General features: G+C 44.4%; 1 protein-coding gene across 18 annotated transcripts in view; it reads right to left on the bottom strand.

Moving 5' to 3' along the window:
- Positions 1 to 1,143: 1,143 nt before the first annotated feature.
- BIN1 (bridging integrator 1) overlaps positions 1,144 to 18,790 on the bottom strand; it is a 103,213-nt gene continuing 85,566 nt past the window's right edge. For 6 of the 18 annotated variants that reach the window (XM_052791790.1, XM_052791791.1, XM_052791794.1 and 3 more), the window contains 6 exons: positions 17,008 to 17,031; positions 13,302 to 13,394; positions 12,402 to 12,512; positions 10,311 to 10,412; positions 9,037 to 9,087; positions 1,144 to 6,845 (listed from right to left, as the gene is read on the bottom strand). In XM_052791790.1, coding sequence (XP_052647750.1) covers positions 6,738 to 6,845; positions 9,037 to 9,087; positions 10,311 to 10,412; positions 12,402 to 12,512; positions 13,302 to 13,394; positions 17,008 to 17,031 — 489 coding nt within the window. In that variant the 3' untranslated portion in view covers positions 1,144 to 6,737. The remainder of the gene's footprint in view (positions 6,846 to 9,036; positions 9,088 to 10,310; positions 10,413 to 12,401; positions 12,513 to 13,301; positions 13,395 to 17,007; positions 17,032 to 18,790) is intronic. The other 12 variants (XM_052791801.1, XM_052791805.1, XM_052791803.1 and 9 more) reach the window with 3 other exon arrangements.

The raw sequence follows: 18,790 nt of genomic DNA, 5'->3' as shown, positions 1-18,790 counted from the left end.
GCTGTGTTCCCAGCGTGAAGCCCAGCTCTCCCTGCAGCACGGTGAGGGCTCTCAGGGCTGGACCCAGAGGCCTGTGAGCCTGTCCCTGCTCCAAACATGCTGCCAGGGCTCACATGACCACAGCCTGCATACGGCCAATGAGCCCAAGTGTCACTTGTTTGGAGCAAGAAGACATCACTGGGAATGAATTATTCAGCTGAGCAGAGGCAGCAGACAATGAATTATGCACACTGCTCCCCCTCCGCTGCCTTCTCCCCTCCCGTTTTTTTTATCTTTCTGGGTGATGGGAATGAAACTGCATGAGGAAGGGCAAACAGAAGGCATGCACAGAGCCCCCACACCTCAGGGTTTTGCTCCTGCCCTGCAAGCTTCTAGGCCCGGCAGACCTGGCCCCGCTCAGCCTGGCAGGAGCCATCACACCAAGCCACGGCTGAGCCCCAGTCACCAACTGCAGCAATAGTTTCAGGGCCACAGCCTGCCTCTTCCCCTTCCTCTGCTGCAAGATTTGATTCAGGTCCATCCCAGTGCCACAGAGATAAGAGGCTAAAAGGCACTAAACCCTCTGGGCCATCTGGAAATGAAGGAACCATGCAAGCACAGTCTGGCCAGCTCCCCGCACTGGCTCTGAGGCTTGCACACCCGCATACTAAAGTGGAAAACTCTGGCAGTCCATTCATCAAAGTGCTAATTGGCACTGATTTGCATCAGATCATATTCCAACCTTTGGCCAGCACTTGCTATTTACACACCGTGTCCAGTGTGCAGCTGTGCCAAGCCTGTCTGGAATGAGGCACCCCGAGGGAGTAGCACCTTGGGGTTAGTAGCTATTAAAAAGCACAAGTCTCAAATCCTTCCATACATTGCATTCATTTGGTGTCAGGTCCTCATAACAGACCTGAACAAAGATGACTGCTAGAAGAGTTCATTATGCTGTTGTACTTGGTCAGGGAAGGACCAGCATTACCCTCTCCATCCCATGTGTTTGTAAGAACTCCCAGTGTTAATGGTGCCTGGACAAACCAAGCCTCTGAAGCTACTCACCTCTTTGAGGACAAAGTAGTCCTGAATTATTTCAGCTTCTTAATATAAAGGCAAGAAAAAATAAGAGAGAGAGAGAGAAACAGAGAGAAACTGACACAGGACTTAAGATGACACAAATTATATTTCTGAACATTGCCAAGAAACAAAATGGGACAAATCCATCTAGTACTTGTCACTGGAACTGGGCGTCACAGCTCTGAATACAACAGAAATTGTTCAGCTTTGTTTAAACAAAACAAAAATTAAAATAATTAAAAAAACACTCAAAACCCAAACATTTCTCAGGTCATTGTGGTTAAACTCAGAGACTGAATTAACAGAAGGAAAAGAGATTGCAAACACATTGCCAAAGTCGTTGCCATTTGATTCAGTTAAAGAGAAGCAATAACCCAGGACTGCATCTGGCAAGTTTCAAGTAGGGACCATCTACATGAAATGCAGACTAGGGACAGGATTAGCAGAATACGCTGTAAAAACAGGTGAAGGAATTATAGCCATAAGACACATCAAAGTACAAGTTCATACAGACCAGTCTTCACAGCTGTAGCTTCTCCACTTAGTTTCATAAACAAAATTTCTGAAACAGCTTTCTAATTCTCAGCCCCTGTGTGTCAGCTACAGACCCCAAGCTTTGCAAGGGCTGGTGGCACAATCCAGCCCTGGGCACCACACAGGACCCCTTTCCATCAGGAGTTTGCTACTCAGAAATGTCTAAACCAGAGCATGCAAGAAGAGAGGTGTCTGCATCAGTGCCAGGTGTGATGGTACCTGTGTGGCAAGGAATAGCTTCCCTTTGGCAGCCCAGAGAAGAAAAGCTGTTTTCCCCAATACCGGCATTATCAAGCTGCACTGCATAGGATTTGCTGATGGACACATTTGTGCATCTTCTAGCTTTGCACTTTAGGCTGGTGGGAAGTGCCCTATGCTACCGTCATCCTCAAAGAGCATGGGAGAGGCTGGTAAACAGGAGGAGCTGGAGAGTGGGGGCAGATGCTGAAAGACAGAGAGGCTACTGTGCCAGAAGCACCCAGGCCTTGTCTGTGGAAGATCAGTAGCTCCTTCTAGAAAGGGCTGAGACACCTCTGCATCCTCCAGCAAAGGATATTTACTGTTTTGGGGTATGGACTACACAGCATCCAAAACATCTACAATAGTGGCAGAGAGCATCAATCTGTCTGGCACAGCGCAGGAAAGAGGAAACTCTTGAACTCAGTGTCCTTTGCAAGAGAGAGAGACCTGTTATTGTATTGACTATGCACATCTTGACCACTCACATTTTGTTCTCAGCCCTAAATAAGGAGGTTCTGGACCTCCCTGGAACCAAGAGATGAGGCAGTCAGCACATCAACCCAAAATGAAGAAGATAATGTATCATCCCTCCATCCTCCCCCAGCATCTCCTTAGCCTTGGGCCTTTTCCCTTCAAGAGGCTATTGCAAAACTTAACTGAGCTGACATCCCAACTGCAGGCAGAATATGGAGCCCTCACACGTGCTCCAGGTCGTAAAAGAGACAACCTTTTGACTTGGGGGTGTTTGCCTTGGCCACAGTCTTTGGATAGTGGGACAGGAAAGGGTTCTGCAACTGTGAACAAAGCTTCAAGGATTGTGGCAAACAGATCACAAAGCAGGACTAGCCCTGAGCAGCTGGAATGAAGCCTGCACAATCCCTTTTACTGCATCACCTTCACAGCCAAGAAATGCAAAGGTGGTAAAGCAGACAGTTGAGGAATGCCCATGGAAAGTAGCACAGAGTATGCAGGGGTCTTGCCTGGAACAACACATTCATCTTTACCCTGGGACCTTTCCCTAATTCTGTCTAATAAAGATATATTACTGACACTGCTAAGATAGAAAAAGGGAGAAAAAGCAATGCCTTATTTCTTTCTTATCAGTTGGGGAAATGATAATTCCCACTGCACAATGGGATTAGGCTCAAATTGGAGTAGCATCATAAATCTATAGTCATAAATCTGTGACCAAACTGAGACCGATAGAGCAACAATGTCTTTCTAAGCCAGGCTACAAAACCAGTCAATGGCATGGGATGAGAGATGCTTTTATTGTTCACCCGGTAAAACAATCAAGTGGAAAATTATTAGATGGGGAAACAGTAGCTTTACTGGGCCAGATACCAGGTAATCCCCGAAATGTGTCCAGTGTACCTGTCAGTGGAGCAGAACTGAGCAATAGGCTTCTTTGGGTTCTCTTCAGTGGATAATGTATTCACCAAAAAATGCAGTTTAGGGTTAACTGAAACCAGTCATCAGATTAAGAAAAAAAGGCAAAGGCAAAAAGACTATTAACATTAAAACATTTTCTTTCAGCATTTTCAAAACAGAAGGTTTCACATCTTTGCTCCAAAGCAACTTACTGTAGCCCAAGTCATAATGTTTTTAAAAAAGTGAAAAAGCAAACCTACAAATGAATGCTTCGGTTTGGTTTGAAAAGATTTTTTTTTTTTTTAAATGTTTCAATTTTTCCCTTTTTCATTCCACTGAGAAAATGGAAAAAAAAAAAAAAGTCTCAGGTCACCCCCCTTACAACTGCAGGTGACCCTTACAACTTTTTTCCCCAGATTTTTCAGTTCAGCCCGCAAACTGAAAAACCACTGTGGGCACAGCCTACTTAGGAGTTTACTGTCCCTCTTCCTATTTGAATCAATCCTAAGCCAAAGAAAATGGGAAGTTCATTTCACCAGGTAATACCGACCAGAATCAAGGTATTTAGCAGATGTAAAAATACTGAAAATGGGATAAGTTGTGGCTGTTTACAATGGGCTGACCATGACCCAGGAGATAAGAGATCTCCTGGCTCCAGAAAACACTGCCATCTACAAGCTTCCTGCTATGTCATCCTACTCTCATATAAGGCAATTTATAAACTGTGGGTCCTATCTTGCATTTTCAGAATCTGAGATGTGCTGACACCACTTATTTGCGAACAATGCAAGATCCAGGCAACCCACCCTATCTGGTCTAAAGCAAGGGGCCTTGGGGGTTGGGGGAAAGAAAATGGAGAGGGATGCAACATCCTTCCCAATAGCAATATTTGACCATCACTCATGTGACCTGAAAACAACATCCCTTTTTTGCAGAGTGTTGCCACTTCTGCAGGGACAATACAGTACTGGAGAGTTGCTTTGCAAGCTCAATAAAATGAAAAGGCCTTACGGGGATCTTTGCTGGAACAGTCATCTGGTTCAAACACAGCAGAAGACAACAACAACAGCAAAAAAACCCCACAATAAATTAGCTATCAGCACAGCCTTCTAAATGCTCTAGAACAATTACTTGCAAGACAAAAAAAAAAAAAAAAAAAAAAAATCACAGCTCTGGTGCTTAGAATCTTGTCTTTTTAAAAAAAAAACCAAACAAACAATAATCCACAGGTTTTGCATAAAAATAAACATTTTAAGCTGACAGCATTATGTTAATTGGATCAACCCGCTTTTTAATATATATATTTCTATGTATAATTTTTCTATGAATATTCTTTAAATGGGAGTCACAAATGCATAAAAATAGATTTTTTGGAAAAAAAAAAAGTAATAGTAAAGACAACCCCGGGGGGGGTAATCAGACAGGGCAGTATTCTAAAGCAACGGCTCACCATACTGTAACTTGTGGAGTCCAGTCCTTCTGTATTGTGAGCAGTTACTCCTAAATACTATTGGGTTTTGTAACAGCAATGTAAAATGTAAATTTCTGCACATTTATTTAAAAAAAAAACAAAACCAAAAAACACAGAAAAATAAGAGAAGGGATTTGGGCATGTAGGACAGATTTTGATGCCTGTTACATTGCTGTAAATAACTAGCACAGATCATCTCCCAAGCTGAAGGCAGGAGGAACTCCAGCAAATCTTGCATATATAAGAATATATTCTCTAATCAAAATCTGGTCTGTCCTTCTGAACTAAAAGTAAAAAAAAAAAAAAAAAAAAAAAAAAAATCCATTTTGCCCTACAATGTTTCTTCTGTTGTCCTACAAATAATCAAAGCAGATTGGAAAAGGTGAGATTTTCAGTAGTGTGTGTCAGCATTCCACGTATCTTTGACAAAAGCCAGCTCCTAACAGTGAGGAAGATTATTTCAGAGAGTCATCCTGTCCCTTTACAGCAGGAGGTAACCTCACTGTTAAAAATCCCTTCAAGGCAAAAAGATTGGGGGGCAGGGTGGGGCACGGCGCAGGGGGAAAGCCATAAAAAAATTATAATAGCCCAACCTGCTTGCCAGCTGCGTCAGTATTCAAGTAAAGTTTAAAGTACCTTTGTGGGACTTTAGGGTCTTGGAGGGTCAGATGGGCTTATTTTAACAAGTGTAATATGTACTTTGAAACAGCCTTGTCATCTGCTTGTTTAAACTAAAAAACAAAACTCAAAAACAAAACAGGAGCAAAGGAAAGGTATAGGAAAGGTCTCAGTATCAGTATTAGACTGCAGTGTCTTCTTGACACTGACACTTTGATATTCTTGCCTTCCTTTCTAATGCATTAAAATATCATGAAGTCATGCAGCCATTTTAAATGAGTATTTCAAGAGTCCAGTTTTCGTAGAGGTTAACTTGATCACCAGCACAGCACTGGAGAAAGCTGATCTAACAGTATTTCACTTACAGAACTCTTCAAAGGAAAATAAGAAATATAATTCCACAAATAACAAAGCCAACTAAAACCACAGAAAGCAAATTGTTTTTTCCTCAGTGTTTTTTCTTAGACATTCTTTCAGAACAAAAATTTTCTTCCCCAATCTCTTTTTTTAAAAGCAGATTTTCTAACCAGCCAGATTTTAGAGCTATCTTCCATCTACATGAATCTAAGTTTTTCTGAAACCGCTTACAGGGTTTGGGGGGCAGAGGATTCCCTCTTCTAAATTTCAGAGCCATCTAAATGGCATCTGCTTGTTTTGTCTTGTTTTTCCTCTTGTATTTGTCCATTCCCCTTAGTATTTCACAGGCCAATACTACTGCAAGAATTTAGGTGTCTGCATTTGAAAGAACTTTGGACTGAGCACAGCTTCATACATTTCATCTTCTCCATGCCCTTTCCATGTCGTTTGTTCTATCTTTACATGTACAAAATCACAGTTTGTGTAACATTGTTTTAAAGGAAGAAAATAAAATACACACAAACGCGCACACACACATACATTGTATTGGTGAACACTATACACTAAATATTTTTTTCAACAGCATAACAGAAAGGTTGGCCTACTGTAGGTTGAACATATAGGGAAGGCTGAATTTTTATGGTTGCCATGCAAGCCACCTTCAAGACAAAACAGATGAACCCACCCAAGAGCAAATGCAGCTTTCTACTCTCAAGCCATTAGACAAATACTGCCTTTCCAGGGATCAAACTGACATCTCGCCAATTCAGTCAATGCAGTATTTAGAGAACCACACTCAGTTGCTTCTGCATCAGTCCTCTGATTCCAAATGCTGTTAAAACCAAAGGCGGAAGAGGGTATTTGACTTGCCTTATTATTATTAATATGTATATATTTTGATAACACTTTGAATTTCAATTTACTTCTGAAACCTTGCCCTTTGAGAAGAACACACTGTTTAAGTTGACTTTTTTTTCAGGCTTCTGTTCCTTTAAAATTCTCTCTTCTTTTCATTCCGCTGTTCTTTTTCAATTATCTACCAGAAAACTTGCTTTCTTCCAGCAGAAATGCAGCTGGTGGGCTTGGGCTTTCACTGCACCCGCTCTGTGAAATTCTCTGGGAAAACCCCTCGGCATTGGTCAAGTTCCTTACGCTGAATCCAGTCAGACTCCTTCACACCCATCAGCCATCCTTCGTCCTGGAGGAGAAGACAGAGATCAGATGCTGAGGGATAGATGTGAGCGGGGATTTTTCTTTCAGTGTGCAGGCCAAGGAGGTGTCAAGGCACTATCAAAGCCATGCTCATATTTGGCTTGGAGACAATCCACGAAGAGGATGGAGGAGAAGGAAAAAATGCTTTCGTTCCCTTTTAAACAGGGAGATGGCTACATCCCAGAGTCTGTACCAAAACTCCTGTCTGACCCAGAGTGTCTAGAGACAGTGAAATTGTAAACAATTAGCAAGTGTAATAGAAACATACCATAATTTACACCCACCAAAGCAGGAAAAATTCTGCCAAAGAAAGTCTCTAGAGCTACAGGATGGGAATCACCTATCTCACCTTTCACAATCTAAACATGAGGGGTCTAGCATTCTCTATAGTCATAAAAGAGACGGGCACCTCCACAGTGTGATTCATCCCATTTATCTTGGGCACGGGTCTTTGGAAAGGATGAATCATTCCCTGGAGGTGCTCGTCCCCTGTTCCAGTCAGGGCACCTAGATGATTAGCATTTTAGAGAGGTGGTACAGGCAAAATAAGTCTTGTTTGCTATGCTGAAATTCTGGTCTATGAGAATTGGGAGCCAAGATGCTCAACCCACCTTCCCAAAATCCAGTAGTCTGTTGGGCTTGATGCAAGGTGAGGTTGGCAAAACTCCCAAACTTGTGCTACACATGATGTAAGGCTCAAGGTCTCTCACAAGAGTCCACCAAACTTATACATCTATAAACAGGAATGAATTTTCACTGAGGCAAATGGAGTCCTGCTTGGTAGAACCTGCTCAGGAGGAGAACCAGACTTCCCACCCTCTGCCTGCAGGTTATCTAGCATGGAGATTTCTGCTCCATCTGAAACACACGAGGGAGATGAGATATTCAAGGTGGGAAGGCTGCACTGCTTGCAGCTCAGGTGTGCGAACACCCTATTCTCTGCATGCCTTGGAGCTGCCGCCATGGAAGCACCCCTTCAGCATGCAAATACACCCACTCATGTGAGTCATTTGCAGTGGGGTAGCCTATGGGTTAAGGCTGCAGCATGAGGCAAGAGAGCTACACGGGGGACTGCTGCCTCCAAACTCAACAGCCTGCTCTGCATCCACTCCTCTGGGCAAAGCATGCACCAGGCTCATTTAGAGATATGTTATCCCATTCAACAACATAACCTGCCAGGGCAGAAATGCTCAGGCAACCAGATGCTCTAAGCTGTGGGGAAATGGGGCATGTGTCCGTTCTGACACTTCTGCTTTCCTGGAACTGGCAGGAGTTACCTGGGTATTTACCCAAGGCCAAGCAATGCCTCCCTTGAAACGTGTTCTTTAAAAACATACCTGCACAGTACAGGAGCGATGCAGCCCTCACCAGGAGCGATCCATGGTGCACGTATCGCTTTCTGCTGCCATTTTGCAGCTTCTACCCTCTTGTCCTGTTTTCTGCACGTTTCATGTGGCAGGAGCTCAGACCACCCACTGTATCAGAGTTCCCTGTTCCTTGCAGACTGTACTGAGTGCCTGCAGGCTCAGTTAGCCCTTGCTGCTGCCTTAGATTTGAGCATTCAGGGGATGTCATGGGAATGGCATGAGACGGGAGCCCATCTGCAGCAGCCAGCTGCAGGGGCTGCAGAAGGACTGACATGCCATAAATCAGGAAGACAAACGACTAGGCAGAAGACACTGGGCCCAAGTGTCTGGAAGGCAGCTTCCAGCTCACAACACGGCAAGCATAAAAGCTCATCCATTTGCACATAGCGTCTGTGCCATACAGCATGCATCACTCCCACTGCATCCTGCTACGAAGGGTCTCCTCAGCTATAAGGATTAGACACGAGGACACAGATTGACCCTTGCCAATTTTGAACCACATCACTTGAAGTGCCAGCTTAGAAGCATTGCTGCCCTCAACCCTTTCTTCCATCAAGAGAAATGAATCCAGGCCTGGCTGATGTACCCACAAACTGACACCTAAGCTGCAAGATGGGGACATGGATTATAGTCTACTATCCTAAGCTTCCTCCACTCACGTGCACAGTTCATGCACATGTTAACAGCCAACATTTTCTGGCTGGGTATGGTAGAGGTTAGGGAAATGAGCTGTAGCACAGGATACACTGTAGGAAGGTTAGAAGGCTTCAGTGCAGCTACAGCATCATGTTAGCAACACTCAGAGCTCACCCTCTGCAGCTTGGAGAGTCTCAAGTTCATGGCTGTTGCACCCACATCCAGCTAGAGTGCAAACATAGGGCATTGAAAAACTCTGCTCCACAAATGCCATCTCCTACCACAGAAACTAGGGGAGCTGCCACTCGTTTCCCATCCAGAAAGTTTTCTGAGAAAGAAATGCTCACAAATGCTTGTGCAGTGAAAAGTGAAAAGTCTTATCTCCAGAAGGAATCACTGCCTCTTCCCCATACAACCCTTCCCCCAAGAGCACCTAGCTCTGTAGGAACTGCTGGCACATTATAGCTCCCATTTCACAAGCAGCAGCAAGATCTGCCTCCATAATTCACAAAGCCAACAGCTGAGCCACAAAGAAGATCCATATCTTCTGTGGCCAGTGAACTACGTGACCCTCCCTTTACCCCTTGTGAATCCAGATCTTGTCTGGGCTTGGCCAAACCCAAATAGCTGGTGACTACTGAATAAATTTGGAGATTTCCCTACCTTTTCCAAAGAAAAACCTGGAGATGTGAGCATGGATTTTATAAAATCACCACCTCCCTCAGCCAAAGTAGTAAAACTGCTGCAGATTTTATCAGCTGGAAGCCCTCAAACACAGCAAGTAAGGAGGATTTACTCAAGGCTCCTAGAAATAGCTCAGATTAAATTAAAACATGGCCACTTACATTCAGGTTGGAGATGGACAGTAAGACTGTTCCCTGGAGCTGAGCAACCTGCTCCAGCCTTTGGTTCTGCTGCCATCTCCTGACCAAACACTGTCTTTTGGAAATAGCCATTGCTATGCTGAAGTGCAAGACATCATTCACAGCAAGCTGCCTTCTCAGAGCTCCAGCGTTTCTCAAAAGGGGAGAAAACATCATCATAAGCTGTGGGTCACTCCTGCCAATGCCACAGTCTGCCCTGCAGTGGTCACAGGGAATGTGAATCAAGTTTAGGAGCAATGAGGAGGCAAAGTATGGGCTCTGTTGGCCTCCCTGATCAAGGAAGCCATTGTAATGGCTCAAATGTCCTGACAGGGACAGGAAGCCATGGCTATTTCACATGCTTTATGCAGGATAATGTCTCCACTTTCCAATCACAAGCAGAGTCCTCCCCTCTGTTGCAGGAAGCCAATCTCAAGCTCAAGGACAACCGGCTCTCCCGCCAGCTCCCGGCCACAAACTGATGGCTCTGCATCCAGCCAGCCGACTGTTAGTGGAGGAAGAAGCAGCTCTGGAAATCCCCTTGCTCCTCCCAGCCCAGGCTCACACCCTGTCTTCCCCACTCACCTGCTCCTCAGGGTTCTCAAATGGAATCACAAGCACCACATCCCCAGCCTTCAGCTGCAGCTCATCACTGTCGGTGGCCGTATAATCATGCATGGCCTGGACCTATGGGGAGAGGACAGGAGAGCTTGGGTGAGGCCAGCCTTCTCTCACCCAGCTCTGTAACATATGACGAGGCTTTCCACTTCATTAATGCACTGGATGATTCAGGTTGGAAGGCACCTTTGGAGACAATCTGACCCAACTTGCTGCTCAAGGCAGGGCAAGCTTAGATCACAAATGCCACATCTATCGGAACAACCACCTCCCTTAATCTAATGACTACGTGCTTGTTCATACAGCCTGGCATGCAGCTCACCTGTGCCACAAGGGCATCCTGGTGAGTCTCATTTAACTTGTTATGCATCAGCACCTCCCCATCCTTCCTTAGGAGGGTTGAATTCCCATGGTACGGGCCTAAAAACATCACAGGGTAGAAAACCTGTATTCACCCGAGTGATGCCCTGTATTCTTTTTGCAGCTGGACTACAAGAGTATTATAGATTACAGCCTCCCATCTCTGTCAGAGCAAGCAGGGAGAGGAAATGTAGGTAAGAGCATCAGTTTGGATCTTCGAGTGATTGTATCCTGCCATGTTTTGTCTTTGGTATTCAGTCTAATTCCTATCAACATCTACGTTTGTCGTGGTTTAACCCCAGCCAGCAACTAAACACCACGCAGCCACCCACTCACTCCCCCCCACCCAGTGGGATGGGGGAGAAAATTGGGAAAAGAAGCAAAACCCGTGGGCTGAGATAAGAACGGTTTAATAGAACAGAAAAGAAGAAACTAATAATGATAACGATAACACTAATAAAATGACAACAGTAATAATGAAAGGATTGGAATGTACAAATGATGCGCAGTGCAATTGCTCACCACCCGCCGACCGACACCCAGCCAGTCCCCGAGCGGCGATTCCCCGCCCCCACTCCCCAGCTCCTATACTAGGTGGGATGTCACATGGTATGGAATACCCCGTTGGCCAGTTTGGGTCAGGTGCCCTGGCTGTGTCCTGTGCCAACTTCTTGTGCCCCTCCAGCTTTCTCGCTGGCTGGGCATGAGAAGCTGAAAAATCCTTGACTTTAGTCTAAACACCACTGAGCAACAACTGAAAACGTCAGTGTTATCAACATTCTTCTCATACTGAACTCAAAACATAGCACTGTACCAGCTACTAGGAAGACAGTTAACTCTATCCCAGCTGAAACCAGGACAACGTTACAGCTTTTCTACTTCAAATCGCAGCTCTCCACTTTGAGCACTACAGTCTACAATGCTGCCTGTAACCAGTCTAAATGTGATGAGCCTCCTATTGTTCTTCAGGGTTTTGTCATTCTTCTGCTTCTGGTAGAACTCCCAGAAAAAAAAAAAAAAAAAAAAAAGATGCACGGATGTAACTAAAGGAGAAGAAAAGCATTCCTATAGCAGGAGACCGTAATTTCTCACTTTCAGGGCATGATGCATCTGTGCTGTCTTGCTACCATATTCCATTATGTACATTAAATTTGTGGCCTATCCTCACCCAGAATCACTTCCTCCACACCTTCGAAACAAGCTGCGAGTGATCTTTAGCATATTCAGAATACCCACCAGACTTCCCTGTCTAATCCTATATTTATATCCCTGTTCATCTTGGCTTTTCAATTTCCCCAAACACAAAGTCCCCTGTCCGTACTGGTGTTTCCAACTCTTCTTCGTTTGCCACTCGCATCAAAGTTTAACCTTTCCAGTTTGGAGCACAACTTCTTATCTACTATCCAGTCTGTGACTGACACTACCACACCACCAGAGATAGAAATAACTGCAGCAGAGAGAAGGAGGGGGTTTGCTATACAGCACAGCCAGACGTTTAGACACTGATGCTCTTATACAGTCCTTTGAAGCATCTGGAACTGCGTGAAGCTGGGCTGCTGGAGAGAAAGGTGTATCTCTCCTTCAACTTCTTTTCTCCCTTTCAACATGGCATAGTCCATGGCCATGCTGAGCGAAAGTAGTTAATTCATTAAAGGAAAAAAACACTGGGAACTCAGTACCCCACCATCATGCACTCACCTTGAACAGAAATCCTGGGGGCATGTCAGCTCTTTCAGATGAAGCGCCTCCTTCCACAGTGCCATTGACAGTAGGAGGGAAAGTTTCCACGACAACAGCAGGCAGAGAGCTCTGGTAGGCAGCAGCAGCCAGGGAAGGAAAAAAAGCCATTGAGAAAAGAGAATCCAAAATTGCAGCTCCAAGTCCACCCTGGAGGATCCACATCCCAACCCTACCCATGTCTTCAGCAGGTTTTCCCAGAACACCAGTCAGTGACAAAAACACCCCAAAGGACAGAAGAGGCAGCAGGGAGAAGGCAGGAGAGGGGACCACTGTCTTCCTTTGCTTAAGGCTGCAGAAGGGCAGAGAGGATTTAGTTTTCCTGGGACCACAATGCCTGGCATTTCCCATTCACTGTGGTCACAACACAGTTTTTGTAGGGCCCCTGTGGAACAGACAACTCAAACATGACAGCCTATAGGAAGCAAGCGGCCATGAGATGGGACCTACTCCAGTCCCCTAAAAAAGTGGCAGTGTCAGGAAAAAAAGAGGAACCCTGGGTATTCAGGGGACACAGGCAGAGCCCAGAGGACAGGGGAGCTGAAGTAAATGGTGAGCAAGGAGGAATCCAGCAGACAGTGCAAGCTTAGCACAGCATGGGCTGTGGGCTGGCTTCACAACATGGGTGAAGGGACAGTTCTTTTTGTGGATCTTCCAACAAAGCTTCTTCCTAAGCATTAGACAGACAAAATGCAATGGCTAAGTCTAGCTTCTGAATAAGAGCATTGTAACTACTGGAGTGGCAGGGATGTGTGTTTCCAAGAGGCCACACTACTCTTTTCCCAGCCCAGCCTCCCACATATGCTGTATGACAAAGGGATGTGATGGAGAAAAGGGACTACTGTCCCTCGAGGTGCTTACCGATCCTGAATCGGCTTCAGTTTTAGATGCTTCAGCTCCAGCTGCTGCTTCTGATCCAGCTGCTTCAGCTCCTGCATGGGCTGCTTCTGCAGGCTGCAATACAAAAGTCATCCAGGTGGAGAGTTATGCTCATTACAGCTACGTGTGTGCAGAAAAGTACAGCTCAGTCTGTCCAAATGCTCTATGCTGTTGACTGCTGCCATCTGCTGACAAATAGGTGAGAAACCTCAGGGTATTCCTAGGTGTCTGTCTCCCTCTTTCTCTGCAACCCAGTGAAAGCACAGTAAAGCCTGCATTCCCTCAATCCAGCCACGCAGCAGGCAATGCTCCAGAGGAAATCAAAGAAACGCCAAAAATCCTGTGCACCCTACTTTACACATGCAGAGTGTCTATTATTACACATAGATTGCCTACTTGTATGTGAATGCAAGTCTGCTTGCATGCCAAGGGACAAGGATCTCTCAATAGGCTACTTCCAAGGATCAACAATCAAGGAATATTTAAGCCTTTGCATACTCCCAGAAACAGAAGAGCATGGTAATAATGTGTGCAGATATGGAACTTAGTCTGGACCCAGCATCTACATGACATTAGCACTGAATCAAACTGAACTGAAAACTGTGCTTTCACCCAATTTGAGTTTCAATAGGGCCAAAGAGTCATGAATTTGGACTCTGTTGTGAATATTCTATTACTAAGAATTTGCTATGAATATTCCACATGGTGTGTGCACACATGCACACATTTGTGTTGGTGGAGAGGGGGGTTTCTAATGCACCAAAGCTGCCCCCATGAGGGAAAAATATTCAGCATCAACTCCAAATCACTGCCTGGCAGGGACTGTTCCAAGAAGCCTGGGGACAGGAGCTTCTGTGCACAACAGAAGACCAACCAAACACCTCTGATACACTTCCAGTGGTTCAAGTTTTTATTCTCCCTTGCCTGAAGTCAGGCTAACTCTGTTTTAACACAAAATTAAAGACATTCATTTGCCCCTCCCAGAAACTGCAGCAATGCAGGAAGTAAGTTGGATCTGGTAGCATCAATGCTGCAGATCAGCCCCTTGGGAGACTGGCCAGGCAGCACCTGGGAAGACTCCTGACAAGAATCTCAAGGGTCTAATTTGCAGCCCGAGTGTCCTTGTGGCCAATCTATCTCCATTTGTTCTCTATACCAGATAGCACACGTGCCTCTCTGCAGAATCCAACCAGATACCCATTTCATACCTGCACAATAGAGATTGCTACACAAACATTTCCCATTTTTAATACATGTGAATAAACCAGTTTTGCATGCCTACATGCCTCATACATTTGGTAAACACATGTACCTCTGAATACAACCATGTTCAAAACAAGGCATTGTCCAGATTTCTTAATGTTGTAATTCTTATAGTCCCAGCTTGCAAAAGCCCAGTGTAAAGCAACGCCCATGGTAACCCTTAACTCTACACCCATCTGGCTACTAGCCATGCACTGGCGCAATGCTCCAAGTAGTCTTCTGACAATAGCAGCAATAACGAAGAAATAAATCCTTGATTTAACAAAAAGCTATTATTTTACCTTCAGCTGCTCCAATGGTGCCATTTAACACATGCTTTCCTCTCCTATCACATCCTTCCTCACATCTCCCCATCACCATGTCCACAGGCCTATATTGCCAGAGGATATTATAAACAGCAGAGCTGTTCCCATCCTGCAGAAAATTCCCACAGCAGCTTTGGTAGTGCTAAGGTAAATGTATGCATATGAAATGCTACAAAGACTTCTCCTATTTAATTAGATTCACTCCCAGGTTGCTTTTTATTTGGATTCAGTGAAACTGGAACTGGGACAGATGCCAGCCCAACTCTATCTGGCCAAGCACAGTTTTTATGTGGACAAGTTGAAAGGAGCTCAAAGTGAGCTCCTTTTTTAAAAGCAGCTGATTTGCAAAAACAGTATTTAATAACTAGAGAAATTGAATCTAAATGAATCCCCTGGATTTCAACAAGGGGCATTTTCATGTCAGCTACTTATTTCTCTATCTTATGTACCTATGGGCACCCCAAGGCCTATAAAAGCATTCACAGTCATGGAAAGATACTATAGGGAGGAGAGGAAGAATTGCTCATTGCTGTTGCCAGGTTTGAAAGCTTTGCTTATTCCAACAGCAGCATCATACTCACCAAATGCAAGTTTCCTAGTCTGCAGAACTAAGCAAGTTCTGCTGCATCCAAGTTTCTCTCCAGTTGTTAACCTCATGGCATATGGGACTATGTAACCATGCAACAAGTCTTCTTTCATCAACAGCTAAGAACAACATTAGAGCAAAAACACTGAGGAAGACTTGAAGAGCAAGAGGAGGATTCCCCAGTAATAGGGAGCTCTGCTCTTTAACTGTGTATGGTATGCCAAGGTGAGAATTGGCATGGTGAGAACATCTTGGCTAGTAGCATTCCCCAGTGGATTAAATTGTCCCTCGGGTGAAATCAGTTTCCAGGATGGGAGAAATGGCCCAAAACACTTTTTACACCCCAGACTGTAAGCACAGCTCAGATACAGTCATACCTCACCCCTGCCTATCCACTTGAAAGGCAGGAGATCTTTCCTTGTGAAAACACAGACTTCTTTTCTTTCTAAGATAAACTGACAATGCACATACAGAGGAATGACAGATGTTAAACACTGATGGCTGATAAAACATACAAGGGAAACATGTTTCTCGACATGTGAAGGAAAGCACTAGCCACAGTGAGTCCTTGGGCCAGGCTCTCAGCAAGGATTAAGTCATGTCCTCCCAAGTACTGACTCTAGGTGGTGATCTGGCCCTTGACAATGGAAAGGCTGGCAGGACTCAATTCCCCAGCACAAGCCAAGGACATGTGCTAACATCTACACCACGGGATATAGCCAGCTCAAGTAGCAGGCTTGACTACCCACACCAAGTGTTTTTTGTCCACGCTGTGGCTGTTTGTCCAGAGGGGCTCAAAAGTAGTTGTGCTTGAAATATCTCCCAGTGGACTAATGTGCAGCAATCTGAGAGCTTCCCTGGCCCAATATATCTAGAGGGCATAAATGAGGGTCTGGCTTTGGCTCAGATGCAGAGCATGTGTAGGGTTCTCCCTTGTCAGCAAGCTCCAAAGCTGAGGTTGAAGCAGATGCCAGGTAAGTCTTCAGCCTGCACTTAACTTTCAGTGCAGACACAGGCTGAGCTATTTCACATTAGCCTTTCTGGCAACAATGGTCAATGAACAGCAAACACCACAGATAATTCCAAATGGGTATGAACACCCAATGGTACAGACAGTAAAGACAAGGAGCAGCTGAGACATTTATGCGTTGCACACAAGACGAACAGGATGTACAGATTTTACAAAATACTAGGGAGTGGAGGGTGAGGATGATGCCACAGTGGGATTAATGTTGAAGAGAATGACACAGCATCATGCCAAAGGAAAGATGAGTGAGTTAGCAGGGAAAGGCAATGGCGTTGTGTGCTGGTGGAGACATAAGTTTCAGAGTGCCAGAACTGACTTGCAAACATAAGACTGCCCCTGGGGCTTCACAGAAGGTGCAGAAGTGGGTTCAGCAGCACATGGAGCAACTTGGTTTGGGGTGTGCAGAAAGGAAAAGCAGCGAGGGAAAGGAGACAGGTATGCACACAGAGATGGCACTGGCACGTGCATGGTACATGATGAGAGATGAAAGCCATATGAAGTTCTTACCTCCCATAAATCCCAAGGTAAAGACTAAGCATGTCAAAGAGCAACAAAAATAAAACATGTTTATATGTGATTATTTCAGTGAGTACAAACATTACAGACACTGATCAGACTGAAGCAGACATACACATTCAACAGCACTTATCTCTGCGTGTTTTAAAAATATTTTTTAGTACCTGAATTTATACACCCCTCCCCACTGCATATTCAAATTTAAGTACCAAGGCATTTGAGTAACATTTTTTTCTACCTCTGGTATGAAAGGAGACAGCCAAGCCACGTTCAGTTATCAGTGGCAGACCACATAGCCAGAAAAAAAACCAACCTCGTGAGTTTGTGGTTCATCAGGGTTAAATATGCTCCCATATATCCACACCCAATAGAGTTAGTATGATTTCAGAACAAGACTTCAACTGGTGTCTTTAGATCAGTAGTGAAATATCTTAACCTCTCTGCCACAGTGCCACCCTACAGGAAATAAATTTGGCTGCTTTGAAAACTAGATGGTTTTCATTAAGTTTTGTACTGTGGTCACCATTAGAAAGTATTGATTTCAGACTCTTTGTTTTAGTGACTTCTGAAGCCAGTAATAAATACATTAAAACACCAAATATGCTATTGCTGAGCAGTTTTGAAAAACCCACTCAGTGCAATATTTGTTGCTTGGTGGAAGGGTAACAAACAATTCCATTTTAAGTCAAATTTATACTCGTATCCTACGCATGTATACCAAATTACTCAAGTTATAACTGGTGATTCGGAAAAAAAAAAAAAATCCCAGTAAATAGATTTTTTTAAAAAAAAGCTTATCCTGGCATGCAGTTTGTTCCGTCAGGCACGCAGACACAAAATACCAATCTGCCCACTTTAAGTTCCAGAAAGTGGTAGCTTGCCATATTGGTGTGCATCAAACTATGACAATAACTAGTATCTTACAGATAGAGTATTTTAATTTAGAAGAATCAGATGCCTAATGTTTGATCTCTCTAATAAAAGAGGTCTTAGTGCTACAAAAATCGGTGTCATACAGGCCTACTTGACATGATGATACTGGAGAAATATTGTAAACATCCCAATTATGTTTATTACAAATTTTAATAGCAACCACAGGCAAAAAATAACCATTTTGTATATATGAAATGGGTAGTCTTGGTGAGGACAACAGCCAAATTAAGGATGCACTTCAAAGCCTCCAGCCATTTAGACATAAAATGAAGCACAGTCCACCTGCCTCTGACAGTGGACAGGACCAGGTACAGGCCAGACCAGAAACAGGCATCTTCCTTTTTGATACTGCACTGTGCAGCACTATGCTCAGGGAGGAAGCTACTTCTTAACTATGAACAGAGGCTATCTTATACCCAGAAAAAGAAGGGCTTCACATCACTTGAATATCTGTCTACAGCTTTATTCACCTTAAGTAATTGCAGATCATCAGAGTGTCTGTTTATTAAAAATCCCTTTGAGAGCAATTTATAGTAGGGCCCCAGAACTAAGGCTGAATTCCAATCTCCAGAATAACAGTTTAAATCCATACAGCATACAGAGGATGCTAATCGAGGGAGGGACATACATGAAGTTGAACGAGTTGTCAATCAGTAGATCATCAGAGCAAAGCACAAGCATCCCACAGACACCTAGTGCCAGACTGTGGCCAGACTAATAGCCACCTGATTCTCACTGGACTTACACATCCAGCAGAGAAGACCAAGGTGCCCATCTGCAAGGCACAGGTCTGGGCACCCAGCCCGGCCACCCACAGCTCAGGTCCACATTTTCATTCACG

Source organism: Harpia harpyja, chromosome 7 (genome assembly GCF_026419915.1).
Source record: "Harpia harpyja isolate bHarHar1 chromosome 7, bHarHar1 primary haplotype, whole genome shotgun sequence".
NCBI classification, from domain to species: domain Eukaryota; kingdom Metazoa; phylum Chordata; class Aves; order Accipitriformes; family Accipitridae; genus Harpia; species Harpia harpyja.
This window is presented reverse-complemented; position numbering and strand designations above follow the sequence as displayed.